This window comes from Physeter macrocephalus, unplaced genomic scaffold (genome assembly GCF_002837175.3).
Source record: "Physeter macrocephalus isolate SW-GA unplaced genomic scaffold, ASM283717v5 random_3, whole genome shotgun sequence".
Lineage (NCBI taxonomy): Eukaryota > Metazoa > Chordata > Mammalia > Artiodactyla > Physeteridae > Physeter > Physeter macrocephalus.
In genome coordinates this window covers 144620-163224 of record NW_021145288.1, presented here as the reverse complement: position 1 = coordinate 163224, position 18605 = coordinate 144620, and the positions used below count along the sequence as shown (strand labels likewise).

The following is an 18605-nucleotide window of genomic DNA, read 5'->3' as shown; positions in this document are numbered from 1 at the left end:
CTCCTGGGCCCCAAGCCCCCCGCCGCCCCCCCCGCCCCCCCCCCCCCCCCGCACCCAGCCTAACAGCCGAGCCTGTTACCTCCGTCCCCTTCCCCAGGTACAGCCGAGCTGTGAGCGGTGGCTGGGAGCCCTGGGTCGTGTCCCCGGGTCCCTCCACACACGCGCCCTGGGACAGGTGGCTGCTTCCTGGACTGCATGACACTAAGATGCTTGTCCCCGGGGGCCCGAACCAGCCCCCAAGGTGCGCACGGAGACAAGGCCAGATTTTTCTGTCATTTATTATTTTCAATAAATAAGCAGCTCAGCTCAATCCGTCGCCTTGTCCCTGCAAGCCCCACGGGGTCGGGGAGGGGAGGTTTTACAAGGGCAAAAGTGGGGGGGGGGCGGTTGCTGAGTGGGGAGGAGACGTGAAGGGGACATGATGTTTATAAACAAGAATGTCGGGCTGGGGGGCACGTGGTGGAGGCCTGTGCCACAGCTCTGGCTGAAGACGCGTCACTATCAGGGTGGGGAAGGGAGGGCAAAAGGACTGGTTACTTCCTTCTTTCATCTTCTGGATCTGGAAGGAGAAGGGGGAGGATGAGACTGGTGGCGGGGCGGCACAGGCGAGAAGTCCCTCCCAGCTCCCTACCTGTCCCTGTCCCCCAGCACACTCACCTGGAGGCCCCCCGCCACCCCCCACTCACCTGTGTCCCCAGCCCCCACTCCCCCCAGCCACTGCAGCCCCAGCGGCACACGGCTCAGCGGCCAGCCAGCGCGGCGCAGCGCAGCCCAGCAGACAGTGGTGCCCGGGGGCGGGCAGTGCCGCCCCCGCAGAGTAAGGGCAGCAGCCCAGCCCCACTTGGAAGCGCGGCAGTGGCGGCGGCGGCGGCAGTGGCTCCAGGTGGCGCTGCGAGGGCACGTGACCCCGGCGCCGCCTGAGGGGGAGAGGAGGTGGGCGGGGGCCTGTGACACGGCTCAGAGAGATGGAGGAGGGGGAAACGGGTTATCCTATGGCCAGAGAGGACAGAGAGACAGCCGTTATCGAGAGGGGGAGGTGGGCGCGGGGGACCAAGAGGGCTGAGGAGGCTTTGGGGTGCCAAGGAGACCGTGTCTGCCCCGGGCTCGGGCTCGGAGGAGCGGGCAAAGGAGGGGCAGGGGCTGGGTGCGCCCCTCGGCGGAGGACTCGGGGCCTGCTGGGGCCCCGGGAGCTCACCCACCTGACAAGGAAGCGGGGCAGGCGCCTTCGCGGCCTGGAGGGAGGGGCTGTGTCAGGGCCCAGGGGCTGACAGGGCTGGGGGCGGCGCGCTCTTACCCTCCAGGTAGTTCCGAGCAATGAACTTGAGGATTTCGTCGAGCCCGATGACCGGTAACGAAATCTTGAAGACCATGAGCCAGTGGGGCAGGTCCAGGGCCTGCAGCTTGAAGATCGTCTGGGAGGAGCGGGAAGGGCAGTGAGAAGGAGCAGGAGCTGCCACTGCACCAGCCCGACCCCGCCCTCGGGGGGTCGTGGTCGCGGACCCCTGCAGAGGCCCCCTGGGTGGGGGGGCAGGCGGCTCCTGGCCGGAAGAAGGCTCACCGGCAGAGGGTCCACGTAGAGGATGAGGAAGTGGAGGGACATGGAGAGGCAGATGGAGCCCAGCAGCCAGATGTTCACCCAGGGCGGCATCCTCAGGAGGGACTGGTTCTCAGACAGGCTGCAAGGGGGCGGCCGGGCGGAGCCAGGGGTGGAGGCACGCGGGGGGGGGGGGGGAGAAGCGGTGAGCAGGGGGAGGGTGGCCTCCAGACGGCCGCGGGGGGAGGGTGCGCGGACCCCACCTGTTGAGAGCATTGCACATCTCGATGGTAACCAGCACGGACAAGGCCATGGTCATGGGCTCGGCGGCCTCGAAGACCTCGCAGTCCACTCCCTCAAAGTCAGGGTTGTGCTCCGTACACTTCATGTAGTGAGTCTGCAGGAGGAGAGGGGAGAAGCTGGGGTCCCGAAAAAGCCTCCACGCCACCCTCCCGCTCCCCTCGCCTCCTCCCACCCCCCTCCGTGCTGCCCTACCAGCTGGCTGTAGGTGACGTGAGGCCCGTCCTCAGCGTATAGGAACCACCAGGCTGCTGCTCCCACCGTGGCTGCACCCACGTAGCCTGTGGTGGAGAGAAGATGGGAGTTGGGGGCCCAGGGCTGGGGAGACGGGAGGAGTTGAGAGGGCCTCCTGGCCATGAATAGCCGCTGGAGGAAGAGGGCCCACCGCAGTGGCCGCTGTGGGGAAGCTGGTGTCCCAGAGAGGGGATCAGCCCTGAGGGTCGGGAAGGGGTGTGGGGTCTCATCCTGCTCACCCCCAATTGCCATGTAGCGGAAGAAGAGCCAGCCACTGATGAGTGGCTCCTTGGGGCTCCGGGGGGGCCGGTCCATGATGTCCAGGTCTGGGGGGTTGAAGCCCAGGGCTGTGGCCGGGAGCCCATCTGTCACCAGGTTCACCCACAGCAGCTGCACGGGGATCAGGGCCTCAGGCAACCCCAGGGCAGCTGTCAGGAAGATGCTGCCAGAAGGAGGAGGTCACACGTCTGTCTTGCCTCCCAGGCCCGTGGTCACCCCCCACCAGCCCCGAGTTCCCCCTGGATGCCCTTCCCGGCTGCTCACCAGACCACCTCTCCCACATTGGAGGAGATGAGGTAGCGGATGAACTGCTTCATGTTGTTGTAGATGGCGCGGCCCTCCTCCACGGCAGCCACGATGGTGGAGAAGTTGTCGTCGGCCAGTACCATCTCGGAGGCCGTCTTGGCCACGGCAGTGCCGGATCCCATGGCAATGCCGATCTCCGCCTTCTTCAGGGCAGGGGCGTCATTGACGCCATCACCTGTCTGCGGGGAGGGAGAGAAGGTGGGCGCCGGCCCCTTCCTCGTACCCTCCTTGAGACTCTTCCGTCGGGGCCCGAATCCCTCCCCTCCGTGCATCTCGCCAGGGCCCCCGCTCAGCCCTGTCCTCCCTCGGTCCCCAGCTCCCCAAGACGGTCATCTCAATAGACACTAAGCAGACCGCCCCACGCCAGTCTTCTCACCATCGCTGTGATCTCATCGTAGGACTGCAGGTACTCCACGATCTTCGACTTGTGGGAGGGCTCCACGCGGGCAAAGCAGCAGGCGCGTCTGCAGGCCTCCCGCTGCACGGTCAGGGGCAGGTCATCAAACTCCCGGCCAGTGTAGGCTCGGTCGGCCACATCCTCGTTCTCCTCGAAGATGCCGATTCGTCGGCAGATGGCAATGGCTGTGCCCTTGTTGTCCCCAGTGATCATGATCACTCGGATGCCAGCATCACGGCACAGGAGGATAGAGCCTGTGACCTCCTTGCGGGGCGGGTCCAGCATGCCCACCACACCAACGAACGTCAGGTCCGTCTGGGGAGACAGAGAAGAGAGCGACAGGGTCAAGGAGGAAGCTTGCGGGGAGCTGAGGGGAGAGCTGTCCCCGGGCCTGGTGTTTAAACTTCAGTGGGGCCTCGAAGCTCAGGGGTGGGAAATGTTCACGTGTGTGCCTGCAGGCCTGGCAGTGCCAGGCCCGTTGTAGGTGGCAGATCGTGTCTTTCATAGAAAGAACTCGAACTGGAAGTGAGGGAGGTGGTTTCTGCTTTCAGCAGGGCTGCTCACTTGGTCTACAACTTTGAGCAAATCTGTGTTACCTGCCAGGCCACACCGGTCCCTCTATAAAATGGAGTGGGCTTTGGCGCTATTCAGAGAGCAGGTCCGCTACGAGATAAAGAGCTAGTGCCAGAATGCAGGCTGATGCACGTCCTTAGAAAACCTCACTGTGGAAACACGTCAGCTAAACCTGAGTGTACTTAGTGACCTGGCTGGCTTCTGTTCTGGATCAAGCACCTCACCTCATCTCAGATGGGTCCACGGACCACATGCCAAGTAGCTCGGGACTGGATGATTCCTAAGGTTCTTTCAAACTCTAACGTCCTGTGATTCTAGGCCCCGCGACGAAGTAGGAAATGACAAGGGTGGCGGAGGGGGTGAGGCAGGTGACGCTGGGACAACGGGAGGCTTCCGTCTGCTCACCTCGTACTCCGAGAACCTGGAAGAGTCATCCAGGACCATCTCCTCTCGCTTTGGGGGGGTGTCCCGGGTGGCCAGGGCCAGGCAGCGCAGGGTGTCCCGGCCAGTGCCCCACTCCTTGATTACCGACAGAATCTTCTCCTTCACCGGCCCTGTCATGGGCACCCGAGTGGTGCCGACTCGCACGTAGTTACAGCGATCGATGACCCCCTCTGGGGCGCCCTAGGAGGACAGAACGGTATTCAGAGACTACTGCTCCTTCCAGCGCACGGTGGGTGGGGCAGGGAGAAGAGAGGAGGGTTCAGGACTGGGAAGAAGCGGGGCTGAGGCGCACTCGGATTCCTGACCTTGACAAACATTTTGTTGCCCACAGCAGCCCGGGATTTCGCTGGAGAGCAATAGACAGACATGGACTTTCTGTCCCGGGAGAACTCCAGGGTGAATTCTTTCTTCATTAGCTGGCGGATCACCTGGGACAGAGGAGACAGGGAGGGAGAGGCCAGATATGAGACCAGTGGAGAAAGAGTGATGATGCTATGCTAGAAGGGAAGAGTCCCAGACCCCTTAAAACATAGTCAAAAAGGATCTGGAGGTCAGAGCAGACCCCAAGCTGAGTCTGAGATAAAGAGCTAAGCCTGCTGCCTACAGCAGAAATGAAGAGAATTCCAAGGCTAGTGCTGCCACTGTCTTACTGCGTTCAGGTTAAAGCACGATAGAAACAGGATGGCGTAGTGTGGCACTGTCCGATAGAACCTTCCGTGGTGATGGGAATGTTTAATAATCTGGATGGTCCAATACAGTGCAATCGAACAACGGCTACTGAGCCAGGGGAATGTGGTTAGTGCAACTGAAGAACTGAGTTTTTACTTTTCTGTAATAATTTAAATGTAGACAACCACATGTGTGCGGCTACAGACGCATGTTGCTAGACAATGGAGAGCTGGTACCTGGCACGTAGTACTAAGCACTCCATAAAAGTGAACGTGCCAAATGCATTCTAGATGTTTCTCCACAAAACAAAAATAAAAACAATAAATAAAAATAAAAATAATTTGATGTTTTTATTATCATTTGTAAATTTTTTTTTTTTTTTTTTTTTTTTTTTTTTTTTTTTTTTGCGGTACGCGGGCCTCTCACTGTTGTGGCCTCTCCCGTTGCGGGGCACAGGCTCCGGACGCGCAGGCTCAGCGGCCATGGCTCACGGGCCCAGCCGCTCCGCGGCACGTGGGATCCTCCCGGACCGGGGCGCGAACCCGTGTCCCCCGCATCGGCAGGCGGACTCTCAACCACTGCGCCACCAGGGAAGCCCTCATTTGTAAATTTTTAAAATGAATCCTTTATTGATAAATACTTAGGTTGTTTTCATTATTTCTGTCATATTAAATAAAGCAGCAATGAGCATCTTGCCTATATGAAAAAAAAAAAAGGAATGAGCGGTGTGGGGAACATAATATAATACCCCAGAGGAATTCAATATAGACATTCAGTAAACATGAATAGCAAGAACTTGGAGTGACAGTCACAAAATTGGGCTTGTTCACCTGGACACGGGGAAGCAGAGGCATATGAGGCAGTCATATTTCCCAAATCCTAAATCAGGCCTTGTGATCTGATAAAAGCAAGTGTGTTTCTAGAGACAGTGGGTAATAGTCGAAATTGGGGCTGTCCCAGGATGGGTCACTTGTGGTTTCTGTGTCCAGCTCCGTCCCTTTCAACTAGGGACACGACAGGAAAAGTGATCTTAAATTCTTCCAGGGATGCTGCAACCGGGCACCAGGAAGAGAAGTTAAGCGCAGGTGCAGTAGGTCCGACCCCAAGTCAGCCTTGCCAAGGAAAGCTGTGGAGAGGCTCTCTGCCTGTGCCGGCTGGGTCCCAGCATGGGGCGCAAGGCCCTGACCAGCCTGACCCGGGTGCGGGTGGGGGGCCCTGTCTCCTGAGGTTCCTTAGGTCCTGGCCTGTACAGTGTGGGCTGGAGAAGGACCGTGGGAGGGAGTGCCTAGACTCACCAAGTTGCAGGCGTTGGCCCTCTCCGCCTTTGAGAGGTTTCTCAGTTCAGTGTTGAACACATTCATCTTCTCCACCAGGGTGGTGAGTGCCGTCTCGGTGGCCTCGCCCACCTTCTCATAAGCACCTTTGGCCTGACAGGGCAGAGGAGGAAGAGGAAGTAGGTGCCCTGGGCTCCCAGCCCCGTGCCCCCATCTGTCATGCCCACCTTCCACCTAGAACGGGAAGGGAGCAAGCCACTCTCTTCCCCTTACACCCAGGAGAGGGCTTGGTACAAGGGACCCCCTTCCCCTGAGCCCTTCCTTGCGGCCTGTCGAGGAGGCCTGTACTCTGAGCCAGCTGGAGGGGGAAGGAGGGGCGGCTTCAGGAGTGGAGAGTTTACCTCATTGAAGTCCAAGGAGGAGTCATTGCAGAGGGCACAAATGGTGGCTAGCTCCACCAGCCCATCATACTGCCCTGTCCGGACTGGCTTATCATTCTTCAAGCTGGCGGCCGGGTGGGGAGGAAGGAAGGGAAAGAGAAAGGTAGAGAAGATAGGGAATGAGATGCAGAGAGAGCACGGGGAATGCAGCAAGGAGATGGCAACCAACTTGGAGATCAGGTGGGAGAGAGAATAAGGTTGGGGAAGGAACAAGAGAGAAACAGGAAGACAAAACTAGAGAGGAGGCCCCAGGGAGAGAGGATACGTGTGTGTGTGTGTGTGTGTGTGTGTGTGTGTGTGTGTGTGTGTGTGTGTGTGTGGTGGGGAGGCGCACGAGGAACTGGGAAGACGACTTTGGGGGAACTTACACCTCTCCTTCTGGAGCATAAGTGGAGCCGGTGATAGAGAACTTGTTCAGAAGGCAGATGTCCCCGTCCACCTTGTCGATGATGAACATCTGCAGAGGAGAAGGGCATGCACACAGATGTTTAACTCTCCCCATCCCCGAAGGCAGTCTGCACCGAGGGGGCCCGTGCCCCAAGTGTCCCTCTACCCGGCCATCTGCACGGACTTACCCAACTTCCCATCATCATGCCCTGATTCGTCCTTCCCTTTTCCTCCCTTTTCCTCCCCTCTCATACCACTCCCTTGAAAATCATTCTCTATGTTCTGTGTTCATGGCCTTAAAACAAAAGGCCATGCTGGAGGTTCTTCCAGATCAATTAGTAAAATAAGACGTGCATCACAAGGCGTGGTGGCCACCAGTCTACCTGTCAGTACATGGCCCATCTACAGCGCCAACCTCTTGTGGCCAGATCTTCCAGTTTTGCAGGAAGAACTAGAACTTCAGGTTATTTTCCTATGATATCCCTTGACTTTTCAAATGTGGGCAATTAATTCATTTTTATGAAACATGACAGAAGACCAGTGGTCTGGCTTTGAAGCCTGTGCTTTGGAGGGATGTAGATCACACAGAGCAGAGGCGAGCAGCCCACTCTGAGCCAGAGCACGCGTGGAAGGGATGGGGCTTAAGGTGTACTCCAGGATAAAATGGTTCTGTGGCCAGGTAAGTTTGGGAAACTCGTTTAAACTGAGTGAAATCCACCCTCTCTATGGTCAGCCTTCTCCAATGCTTTCAAATGCCAACAGGCATGTGGTACAGCCTTTCTCGGCCTGGTCTGACCACACAACTCTTGATTCTTAGGACACCAATTTCTATTTCACAAACATGCTATTCCAGAGAACTCTGTTTAGGTCAGGGGTTCTTTGCCTGGGGTCCATGGATGACACCCTGGACCAAGGGGGTCTGTGAACTTTGATGGCGAAACAAAAATTACACCTTTTATTTTCTCTCTGACATTTAGCATTTCCATCCAGTTATGAACGGGGGCAATGGACCACATTAATATCAGCAAAACCTGTGACTTGGCCACCAATATAATCACAAATACTCTCTTGTCACGTTGTATTGTTGCAGGGCTCTCAAAATAGCATTTACGCTCATCACCGCTTCAGCGTTATGGCAATTATGAGACCCACTGCTGGACTTGCTACTTAATACATTAATAAAGAAGCATACGTTTTACCAAATCACAAATCTGTGTTTTTATTTTTTAACATCTTTATTGGAGTATAATTGCTTTACAATGTTGTGTTAGTTTCTGCTGTATAACAAAGTGAATCAGCTATACGTACAAAACTGTTTTTAAAATATTTTGATTGCTGTATTTCAATCATTGGTTTCCTCTGTAATCCAATGTATTTTTTTAATAGACACTCTATTTATTTTTTAAATGCATAGTTTTTTAAAAATTTATTTATTTTATTATCTATTTTTATTTTTTTTGGCTGCGTTGGGTCCTCGTTGCTGTGCTCGGGCTTCTCTCTAGTTGCGGAGAGCGGGGGCCACTCTTCGTTGTGGTGCGTGGGCTTCTCATTGCGGTGGCTTCTCTTGTTGAGGAGCACAGGCTCTAGGCGCGTGGGCTTCAGTAGTTGCGGCACGTGTGCTCAGTAGTTGTGGCCTCTAGTTGAGGAGAGCGGGGGCTACTTTTCCTTGCGGTGCGTGGGCTTCTCATTGTGGTGGCTTCTCTTGTTGCAGGGCATGGGCTCTAGGCACGCCGGCTTCAGTAGTTGTGGCATGCAGGTTCAGTAGTTGTGGCCCGCAGGCTGTAGAGTGCAGGCTCAGTAGTTGTGGTGCACTGGCTTAGCTGCTCAGCGGCATGTGGGATCTTCCCGGACCAGGGCTTGAACCCATGTCCCCTGCATTGGCAGGCGGATTAGTGACCACTGCGCCACCAGGGAAGCCCAGTCCAATGTATTTTATTTAATTTATGTTTTTGGCCGCACCGTGTGGCTAGCAGGACCTTAGTTCCCTGACCAGGGATCGAACCCGGGTCCACGGCAGTGAAAGCACCAAGTCCTAACCACTGGACCACCAGGGAATTCCCAATCCGATGTATTTTAGAAACAGAATCCTGTGTGTTTTATTTTACACATTGAAAATATTAAATGTAGAGATCCAGACTGCCAAAGAGTCCAAGGCGGGACTTCCCTGGTGGCTCAGTGGTTAAGAATCTGCCTGCCAATGCAGGGGACATGGATTCCCACCCTGGTCCGGGAAGATCCCACATGCCGCAGAGCAACTAAGCCCGTGCGCCACAACTACTGAGCCTGCGCTCTAGAGCCCACGAGCCACAACTACTGAGCCTGCGTGCCACAACTACTGAAGCCCGTGAGCCTAGAGCCCGTGCTCCGCAACAAGAGAAGCCACCGCAATGAGAAGCCCACGCACTGCAACGAAGAGTAGCCCCTGCTCTCCGCAGCTAGAGAAAGCCCACGCGCAGCAATGAAGACCCAATGCAACCAAAAATAAATAAACAAATAAATAAATTTATATATATAAAAAAAAGAGTCCAAGGCACGGAAAAGATCAAGGGCCCTGGCTCAGGAAATGCTGTTCATGATTCGTGTGGCTGGGCTTCCCGGGCCCTGTCATGGATGACCACTCTGGAGGGTAGTCTGGTGCCCAGGCAGGCACTCTAGGGCCAGACAGACTTGGGTTTGAAACTCAATTCTGCTCCTTATTAACTGTGCACTGAATCTCCTAGAGCCTCAGTTTCCTCCCTGGGAAAACTGGGTAAACAAGACCTTCCCCCGAAGGGCTGCTGTGGGGGATTAGAGATAACACAGGGCAGCATCTAGCACACAGATGGAGGCTGCAGGGAGCTGCCTGCCTGGGCCAGGGGGGCTTCTCTGCTCCCTCTCATAGCTGGCAGGATGGTACTCTCTGTGCCATCTAAGCATTTCTTTCTCAGGCCAAAATGAAAAGCTACCCATGATGAAGGGGTAACCACAACTTTGGAGGGCTCATTTCACCTCCCGTCTAAGTGGGAGTTGCCACCCTTCCCTGACCTTGCAGACAGACATCTGGTTCGTGGTGAGGGTGCCTGTCTTGTCGGAACAGATGACAGAGGTGCAGCCCAGCGTCTCCACGGAGGGCAAGCTCCTCACAATTGCGTTCTTCTTTGCCATCCGGCGGGTGCCCAGGGCCAGGCAGGTGGTGATGACTGCAGGAAGGCCTGTGGCGAGGAAGGAGAGGGGGTGAGGGAACGATACTGGGGGAGGGAGGGAGACCTAGTGGGGTAGGCTGAAGAGCGGTTCCCAAAGATATCGGGTCCCGGGCTTCCCTGGTGGCGCAGTGGTTGAGAGTCCACCTGCCGATGCAGGGGACGCGGGTTCGTGCCCCGGTCCGGGAGGATCCCACGTGCCGCGGAGCGGCTGGGCCCGTGAGCCATGGCCGCTGAGCCTGCGCGTCCGGAGCCTGTGCTCCGCAACGGGGAGAGGCAACAACAGTGAGAGGCCCGAACAGTGAGAGGCCCGCGTGCCGCGCAAAAAAAAAAAAAAGATATCGGGTCCCAACCCCTGGAACTCATAAATGTTACCTTATTTGGATAAAGGATCTCTGCAGATGAGATTAGCAAATGGGAGGAAAAAGACAGGCTGCGCTACCTTCTGGGATTGCAGCCACAGCAAGGGCCACGGCAATCTTAAAGTAGTAGATGGCACCACGGATCCAGGAGCCCCCATGGATGGGATCACTGAAGTGGCCAATGTTGATGAGCCACACGGCCACGCAGATGATGGAGATGACCTTGGAGAGCTGCTCCCCAAACTCATCCAGCTTCTGCTGCAGAGGGGTCCTGTCCTGCTCTGTGGCGGCCATTTGGTCACGGATCTTCCCAATCTCAGTGTTCACGCCAGTAGTGGCCACGATGCCTATGGCCTTACCGGCTGCAACGTTGGTGCCCTTGGAGGGGGAAGAGGAGGCAGGGAGTCAGGTGACGCCCCTCGTGCCGCATCCCCCCAGCTGTGCGTCTCATCTCTTCCCACACCGCCATGTGTCTCCCAGACCAGGGCCCCCGGCTTGAGCGCACGACAGCTGGCCCTGGAAGCCTCACCGAGAAAAGCATGTTCTTCTTATCCTGGTTGACAGCTCGGAGGTCGGGAACAGGGTCTGTGTGCTTGATGACAGAGACAGACTCGCCTGTGGAGAAGGGGCAGAGGGGTTTTCAGATGACATCATGTCGTTCTCCCATACTTCCCCCCCCAACTCTCTGCTTGGCGGGACAGGGCCTGGTAAGGGCCAAGCAACAATCCTGGAGGAAGTCTGGACTCTGGAGGAAGGCCCTGGAGGCAGATGGGAAACCCACTGCACTTAGAGTGAAAAGACCTTGACCCCAGTCCCAGCCTGACCACTCACAAGCAGCATGGCTTTGGATCACTTAGCCTCGGTTTGCTCTTCTGTAAAATGGGGACAAGGATGTGTACGCTTCAGAGCAAGGTCTTGGTGAAAGTCAAACAAGCTGACGTATGTGGACGTGCGCAGTCAACTGGAAAGCACGTTCCTGGGAGGGAGAGGACCCCACCCTTGGGACCTTGCCTCCTTCACCCGAATGGCAGGAGCTCAGGCAATCACCCTGGGCCAGCCCACCCTGCCTCCTTGGACCATGGAGCATGCTCACTGGCTCTTCGCCCTCTCTCTCCCAGGACAAAAGGAGAAGCAGCTGAGGTTTTAAGTGTATCTGAACCCTGCATCCTATCCCAGAATCTCTGCTTCCTCAGTTGGGGGCTTCTGAGGAGGCAGGAGAGTTCTCTGGGTGAGCGTGTCCGTATGTCCGTGTGGAAGGGACGGGTTGATGGCCATCTGGAAATGGGGACAAACATCCCGCCATTTCCCATGACCCCTCGTGTTCCCGGCTTAGGCAGTGGGCAAAGCTGAGCAGGGCCGATGTCGCTGCCACTACGCGGCCAGGAGGGGGCCCTACTGCTGAGGGTCCCCTTTCATCCCTGTCTGTCCACTCAGCTCTTCCCTCATCAAATCCTCATCCCCCTCCCCCTTGATGCATCCCCTGACCCTGGCCAGCAGACCTGTCAGGATGGACTGGTCGACCCGGAGGGTGGTGGACTTGATGGTGAGGATTCGGATATCTGCAGGGACTTTGTCCCCCACTGTGGAGAGACGAGAGGGGAGTGAAATCAGTTGAGATGGGAGTTTTCTTTCTTCCTAAGAAAAACCCAGTCTTTGATGACCTCACCTCATCCTTCACGTCTCAGGGAGGTCACCCGGGCTGTGCTCCTGTCACCCAAGCAAGCACCTCCCTCTAACACTCACTCCAATCGTCCCCCCTGCTGAATGTTTTTCTCCCTACCAGGCTGTGAGCCTGGCGAGGGGAGGTCTGGGCACACAGTATGTGCTCAAAAAATGTACCCTGAATGACACAGGGAAAATCAGGGACAATCCTGTCATCTAACGAGAAACTAAAACTGAGGCCGGGAGAGAGCAAAACAGAGAGGGAAACATGAGGGAGAGAGGTGAGGAGGGACAGGCAAGAAAAGAACTAGAGAAAATAAGGTAAGTCTCACAGACCTGCGTCCGTGGAGGAGAGCAACGTGGAACAGCCGGAGAAGGCAGCAAGAAACAGGAGGAAAATATGGGAATTGAGAAAATCGATGTCAATCCACACAAAAGGTGGAGTGAGAAGCCGGAGAGGGAAGTGTGAGAAGGACAGACGCAGGAGGAGAGGCAGGAGCAGCGCAGGCAGAGGGTGCAGGCCTGGCAGGTCCATCCCCCATCCATGGAGGGGATGGGACGCGCATCAGAAGCCTGCCGGGCCCTGGTCTGAGTATCTGGGGAAGGCAGGAAGCCACGGTGAGTGAGCTGGGGAGACGGCAGGAGAGAGGGGGAGTCTGCAGGAAACAAGGCTCTGGGGGGGCGCGGGGGGCGCCATACACAGCAGAGAGCTGAGAAAACAGGGAGGGGGGAGGGGGGAGGGGGGAGGGCAAGGGATGTGCACAGAAGGAGGGGGTCCGTACAGGAAACTTCCTGGGGAACACGGAAGATGCCCCACCAGACTTAGAGGCCTCCAAGGAAGCCAACTGCCTCCCAGCCTCATCCCGCCTGGTCCCAAGGATGGTCCTGGGGATGGGGTTTGACTGCTTTCCTTTCCCTGTCGCCAAGGTTCCTCCTCCGGTGCCAGAGGAAGCTGATGGAGGAGTGGGGGAGGTCGGCAATGGAGTTGGGCGGGACACCCTGTCACCCAAACTGAAGCGATATTTATAGACATTCATGGCGCTGACTCCAAACTGTCACCGTGGCAGAACGGCCCTGTGATGGGGCACCGGAGTCTTCAGCCCACCCGCCCTCCCTGTCACCAAGCTTCCCAGGGTGGGGACTTGGGTATCTGGTGGAGGGAAGTAGGCCTAGAAAGACACATCTTCCTATGCCAGGGGCCTGGAGACGTGGGAAAGGCCTGCACAGGGCAAATATAAAAACCGCTGAAGGGGGCAGAATTCCAGTAATCTTAGCCTCCCGGCCCCCACCCCTCCCTGGTCAGGCATTAAGTGTCCCTCACCGGAGAGGCGGGGCCCTCCTTGAGCTCCCCTCCTCCCAGTCCCGTGCTCTCTGCTGGGGCCTGAGTTTCCCTTACATGGTCGGGGGCTTGAGCCTCCGGCCCCCCTCCTCCCTTCTACCCTTGCTCCTTCCCCTTTGAGAAGCCTCAAGGGTACCGAGAGGTCAAGATTTAAAGCTGACCAAGCTTGGGGGTGGGTGGAAGGAGAGGGAAGCCAGGCCTCAGGACGGGGGTGGAGACAGGGCCATTGGCAGGGACTGGGTTCCACCTGTTACTTGCAAGTGCTGGGTGAGAGGAGGGGGAGCAGGGGTCTGCCTGCAGCGTCAGGGACAGGACTGGCTGTTCCTGCTGACACTCTGATGGAGAGGGGGTGCTGTGGCCACAGTGCCCTGGGGTGACCTCCTGAGGAGTCTGGGAAGGAGAAGCAGAGACTCCACCATCCTGGCTACCTCCTGGGCACTGGGGATCAGGGCCCGACCAGCCCCCAACATGCACATCTTCTTGGCCTCGAACCCATCCTGGACCACTCGTCCCCATCACTCACCAGCCACCTCCACGATGTCTCCGGGGACAATGTCCCGAGCCTTGATCCTTTGCACTGACTTGCGGTCAGCCCGGTAGACCTTCCCCATCTCGGGTTCATATTCCTTCAGAGCCTCAATGGCATTCTCTGCATTCCTCTCCTGGGGGGACAGGGTTGAGGAGAGGAGGGTCAGCAGAGGGAGGAAGGTCGTGGAATGACAGAGGACTGGTCAGGGAGGATGGGGAGGTGTAGGGATGGAGGAGCAGGGGCCAGAGTCCTGGGGGAAGTAGGGGCATCACAGAGAAGGAGGCAGGTTATGCAGTCCTGGCTCCTGGCCCAGGGGAGCAGACAAACCCCACATGACGGTTAAGGAAACCATCACCCACAGCTGAGAACAGGTAAGGAGGTTTGGGGGAGAGAAGGAAGGCGAATCAAAGAAAATCAGAAAGCAGGGGACAGGAAAAGCAGAGGGTGGTATAAGGTAAGAGGAAGAAGCACATCAAACTAGCATTTACTGAGATCCTCCTTTATGCCAGACACAGGGCTGGGCACTTTCACACTCATCATCTTGTTAAATTTCGCCACAACTCTGAGGGATAGGATTATGAGCCCCATTTTATGGATGAGGCAACTGAGACTCAGACAGAGGAAGGAACCTGCCCAGGGTTGTACAACCAGCAAGTGACAGTGGGAACACCAGTCTCCTGCCTCTTTCCAACATTCTGTCCCTTTTCTGAATTGGGCAAAAGGACCAGAGAACAAGGCAAGCCCAGGGTAAGTGATGGAGGAGAAGGAGACAGGGAGGGAGGCTGGCCTCATGTCCAGTGTCAGGATGTGAAGGAATGAGGCGGGGTCAAAGCTAACCTGCCAAACCCCCACGATGGCATTGGCAATGAGGATCAAGAGGATGACAAAGGGTTCAACAAAGGCAGTGATGGTCTCTTCGCCTTCCTCAAACCAGGCCAGCACCTGGGGAGCAAGGGAAGGGAGAATAACAGGTACTAAAGCCCCTCAAGTGAGTAAGGAGAGGAAATGGAGGTGAGAACATGTGCAGGAGCAAACGGGGCAGGGCATCACGGGGGCGCTGCAGCCCCACATCCCTTTAAGGGTCTATGTGCTCCACAGCTCGAACTCACATAAGCACGGCCACTACTGTTATTCAGCGGGTGCAGGCCGGCACAGACATGCGCAGCTAGGGGATTAACTGGGAATGCTTTCAGGTTTCCCTGACCAAGTTACTGGCTTGTAAACGAAGCTCAGGGGACACCCAGGCCAACTACCCCCGCAGCCACATCCATCCCCCGGGAGCCAAAACTCAGTAGGAAAAACCCTGTGGTCCTCGCAGGCGCCCGGCCCACACACGGCCCTCCCCCAACAGCCCAAAGCAGGGGAGCTCCAATTTCATGAGGGAGCAGGAGTGGGGGATAGTGTTACGGGGCCTCCTGTGCACACCCCACCCCAGCTGTTGCCTCTGCCAGGCAACAGCCTCAGGCAAATGTCAAGGAGCAAATCTGAGAAGGGAGAAGTGAGGCCCTGCCAGCTAGCACTCAGGGGCCCAAGGGGCCTCCACTAAAGACACCAGGGGACAGGGAGACTTTTTTGCCTCCAGAGTCTTGTCTTCCAGGACCATTAAGATGTTAAGGAAGAAACTCCAAAACGCAGGCCAGCCTGCTGGGGTGGTGGGTGTGGAGGGGAGCTCCAGGGCAGGAGAGGTGGCAGGGCCTTGAGACCCGGTGGGGGCAGCCCTGAGGCTGTGAGGGGGAAGGGGAGGGTCAGGCCAGGTAGGTGACGAGGGGGATCCTGGGAGTTCTAGCCCTGATGGGGTGAGTGAGGAGGTGAGGCTCTGGTTCTTTGAGCCACCCTCGCACCAGCAGCTCTTTCCCGCCACTACGAGGGGAGTCTCTGCCTCGACCAATCAGCGTCAGGAGGGCGGGGCAGGGGCGCCAGGATGCCCCGGGATTGGTGAAGCAGTGCGTGCGCCCCCGGGGCATGCTGGGAGCAGCGGTGGCCTGGGAACAGCAGTAGCGTCGGAGCCGGAGCCCCGGAGCCGCGGAGCCGAGCGCTCCGTGGGGTAACCCGAGCCCTCGGAGCCCTTGAAGCTCCGGGGGCGGCTTAACTTCAGTGTTTTGGCTGAGAACACCCTTAAAGCTTAAAATAAAACCTGCCTGCGGGGTGTGGGGGAGGACAGAGGAGTATACAAATCAGCGTCACCCCACCGCCCTCGTTTCTGGTCTGTAGAAAAGGATGCTGAATGCTTGGTCTACAGGAGCCGATGATTTGGGGCTGCCCGCCAGCAGACTCTCCAGATCCCCCCAACCCACACTCCCAGCCTGCCCCCAGATGCCCTCCCACACTTACAAAGGAAATGCAGGCGGCCAGGAGAAGGATCCGCACCAGGAGGTCTTCAAACTGCTCTAGCACCAACTCCCACAGGGACTTCCCTGAGGGAAGAGGCAAGGGGAGGGGGCCCCGGGGTTAAGGTCTAACGGATGAACGGCTGGGACTCCAGGTGCAGGCAGGCCATTTGGTACTGAGAAAAGGGCTGAGAGGAGCTGGCCCGGAGTCCAGAAACAGGCTCCTCAAAGTGGTGGGCAGTTGTTCAAGGACTGGATGCCTCAAGGAGAAAGTGCCTGGAAACTTCTGCCCCCAGCCAGACTCTAACCTTTGGGGAGGAACAATTGCCCCAGGAATTGGAAGGAAAGGGCAGGGAGAAGGGAGTGGGGCACAGAGGGGAGGAGGTGTCATTTATGAGAGCTCAGGGCTTCCAGTAACTTACCTTCCTCGGCAGGGAGCTCTGCCCAGGGAAAAAGAAGAAAAGGACATATTCATTTGGCGTTCAGTCTAATGCCGCCCACACCCAGGACTTTGTGGCTAAGGTAAGAGAATCAGGCCACCAAAAGGGCAGCTGAGATTCACCAGGGTTATCCCATAAAACTTCCCAAAAATCAGGGTCTCAGGAACCCTGTTTTCTCAGTATCCTCCCCTCCCTTGCAGTCATTGGACCATGTCCTACCTCTTCCGTAAGATACCCTGGAGGGAGAGGCTCCAGTGTGTTTGAGTGTGAGTGTGTGTGTGTGTGTGTGTGTGTGTGTGTGTCCATCAAGGGACACTTACCATTGTGGCCGTATTTCTCCAGATGCCGCTTAACTTGGTCCGGGGTAAGGCCTGTAGTTTCGCTCACCCCAAAATAGGCCAGACATTCTTCTGTGGTCTTGGAGTGTGCAGCCTCCATTGTGCTCCCTTCCCGGGGGCCAGGGGGCGGTGTGTTCCTTCTGGGGGGTTCTCACACGTCAGGGGCCTTCTTCAGTGTGTCCACCTGCCTGCTTGTCTGGGTTTCTTCCTTCTTCTCTCCTGCCCCCCCAAGTTATTCTTCCCTCCACGAAGCTCTGACCCCCGTTCCACTTGCAGCAGCCAGCCACCCGCCCCAGCCCCCAGCTGGTCCTTATGAGGGAGTGGGGGGGGGGCAAGCTCCCCCCTCCCCCAGATCAGGGATTGGCTGGCTGAGACTCTAGCAGGAGGGGTCAGAAGAGAGAGATATTTCTGCTGACAGAGGGGGAACAGTGGGGCTGCAGCCTGAGATGTCACTCATGAGGGAAGCTAAGGTGGCCCCAGCCCCAGGGAAGGGGGGGCAGAGAGAGACTTCACTTTCTGTCTTCTGCTACTGAGCCCTCCCTCAATTGCCTCGACTTCTTCAGCTGCACTGAATTTCCTGTTCCAACCTCACCCCTTCCAGTTCTTCCCTTAAGCCCACTTCTCCTCTCAGGCCTTCACCGTTCCCTTTCCTCGTGTCCCCTTCCCGTCTCATCCCCCTGAACCTGCCTGTTTCCACTGCCCCAGTCTCCTCCTTTCTCACTTACCTTGTTGAAAGGGCAGCAGAGATACTCCAACCCTCAGGGGATTGAAAAGGGGGAGAACACCCCTTGGGGGCAAGAGGAAGTGGCTCTAGAGGGACGAGGGGAAGTAGGGAGGGGAGAGGGTCAAGGGGACAGGGCAGAAGATGGTAACCCTACCCTAGGGAGGGGATGCCGCAGCCATCAACAAGGGATTTAGTGTCCAGGCCCTGGTGAGCAAAGCCAGGACTGCCTGTCTCTCCCCTAAACCCCCCCTCCCCATCGCTCTAACTCAGCCACTGGGAACAGAGCCTTCAGGGCCCCGCATCCCTGACAGGGAATCCCCCCCACCAAGAAAACGGGATACCCAGGCAGCCGGGTAACCCAAGAGCCTATAGAATGTGCTGATGGCAGAGGGAGAGGGATCAATGTTTCAGAATGGGGGCAGGGGTCACCCCAAGTCATGGAATAAGGGTCACCTCATCCCACACCGTGCTCTCTTTAACCCACGGGGTTTACATGGCAGACGCCACGTGGCGTGTGGTCGCACGCCGCCCTGGCCCTGAAGTAGCTGTCCTCAAAGGGAGTGAGGATCGGAGCTGTGTGCTCAGGCATACCCTGGGCACGCCCTGTCGGCAGAGGGCTGAGGGAAGGGACATTAAGGGAAGGGGCTCGGGGAAGCTGGGTAAAGCAGAGGCTCCAGACCAAAGGAGTGGACAGCGGGCAGATTGATGGGGACAGGTCTAGGGGAAATAAGGACAGTCATAGCTGGGGGAATAGAGACAGGGCTGCCAGGGTCAGAGGGAAGTCTGAGGAGCAGTGGGGAAAAGGGACAGCAGGGAGCTGGCATGCGGCAGCCAGGGGGGTGGGGGCCCAGGGCTGGGTGCAAAGCCA

The 18605-nt window shown here is 57.2% G+C and overlaps 2 protein-coding genes and 1 non-coding gene across 5 annotated transcripts in view; 1 reads left to right on the top strand and 2 right to left on the bottom strand.

Moving 5' to 3' along the window:
* Positions 1–201, top strand: part of RABEP2 (rabaptin, RAB GTPase binding effector protein 2) — a 12732-nt gene extending 12531 nt beyond the window's left edge. Inside the window, exon 14 of the mRNA XM_028483038.2 lies at positions 98–201. Within this exon, the coding sequence (XP_028338839.1) occupies positions 98–199 (102 nt within the window). The 3' untranslated portion in view covers positions 200–201. The remainder of the gene's footprint in view (positions 1–97) is intronic.
* A 59-nt stretch (positions 202–260) lies between these two features.
* ATP2A1 (ATPase sarcoplasmic/endoplasmic reticulum Ca2+ transporting 1) lies at positions 261–17306 on the bottom strand. 3 transcript variants are annotated; one of them, XM_028483027.2, is made up of 23 exons: positions 16996–17306; positions 16658–16675; positions 16240–16322; positions 14746–14850; positions 13903–14041; positions 11878–11958; positions 10908–10993; positions 10459–10756; positions 9862–10028; positions 6819–6907; positions 6412–6514; positions 6032–6163; positions 4373–4495; positions 4029–4247; positions 3030–3365; positions 2612–2832; positions 2308–2510; positions 2030–2115; positions 1798–1931; positions 1559–1676; positions 1295–1412; positions 946–990; positions 261–559 (listed from the first exon to the last, which is right to left on the bottom strand). In XM_028483027.2, exons 1-22 carry the CDS (start codon positions 17111–17113, stop codon positions 986–988), a joined length of 2982 nt encoding a protein of 993 aa, XP_028338828.1. In that variant the 5' UTR covers positions 17114–17306; the 3' UTR covers positions 261–559; positions 946–985. The 3 variants fall into 3 exon arrangements, with proteins under 3 accessions (XP_028338828.1, XP_028338827.1, XP_028338830.1); XM_028483026.2 differs by lacking the exon at positions 946–990; XM_028483029.2 differs by lacking the exons at positions 946–990; positions 14746–14850.
* On the bottom strand, positions 8819–8891 carry TRNAE-UUC (transfer RNA glutamic acid (anticodon UUC)). The gene has a single exon. It is a non-coding gene; the product is annotated as a tRNA-Glu (tRNA).
* Positions 17307–18605: the final 1299 nt, after the last annotated feature.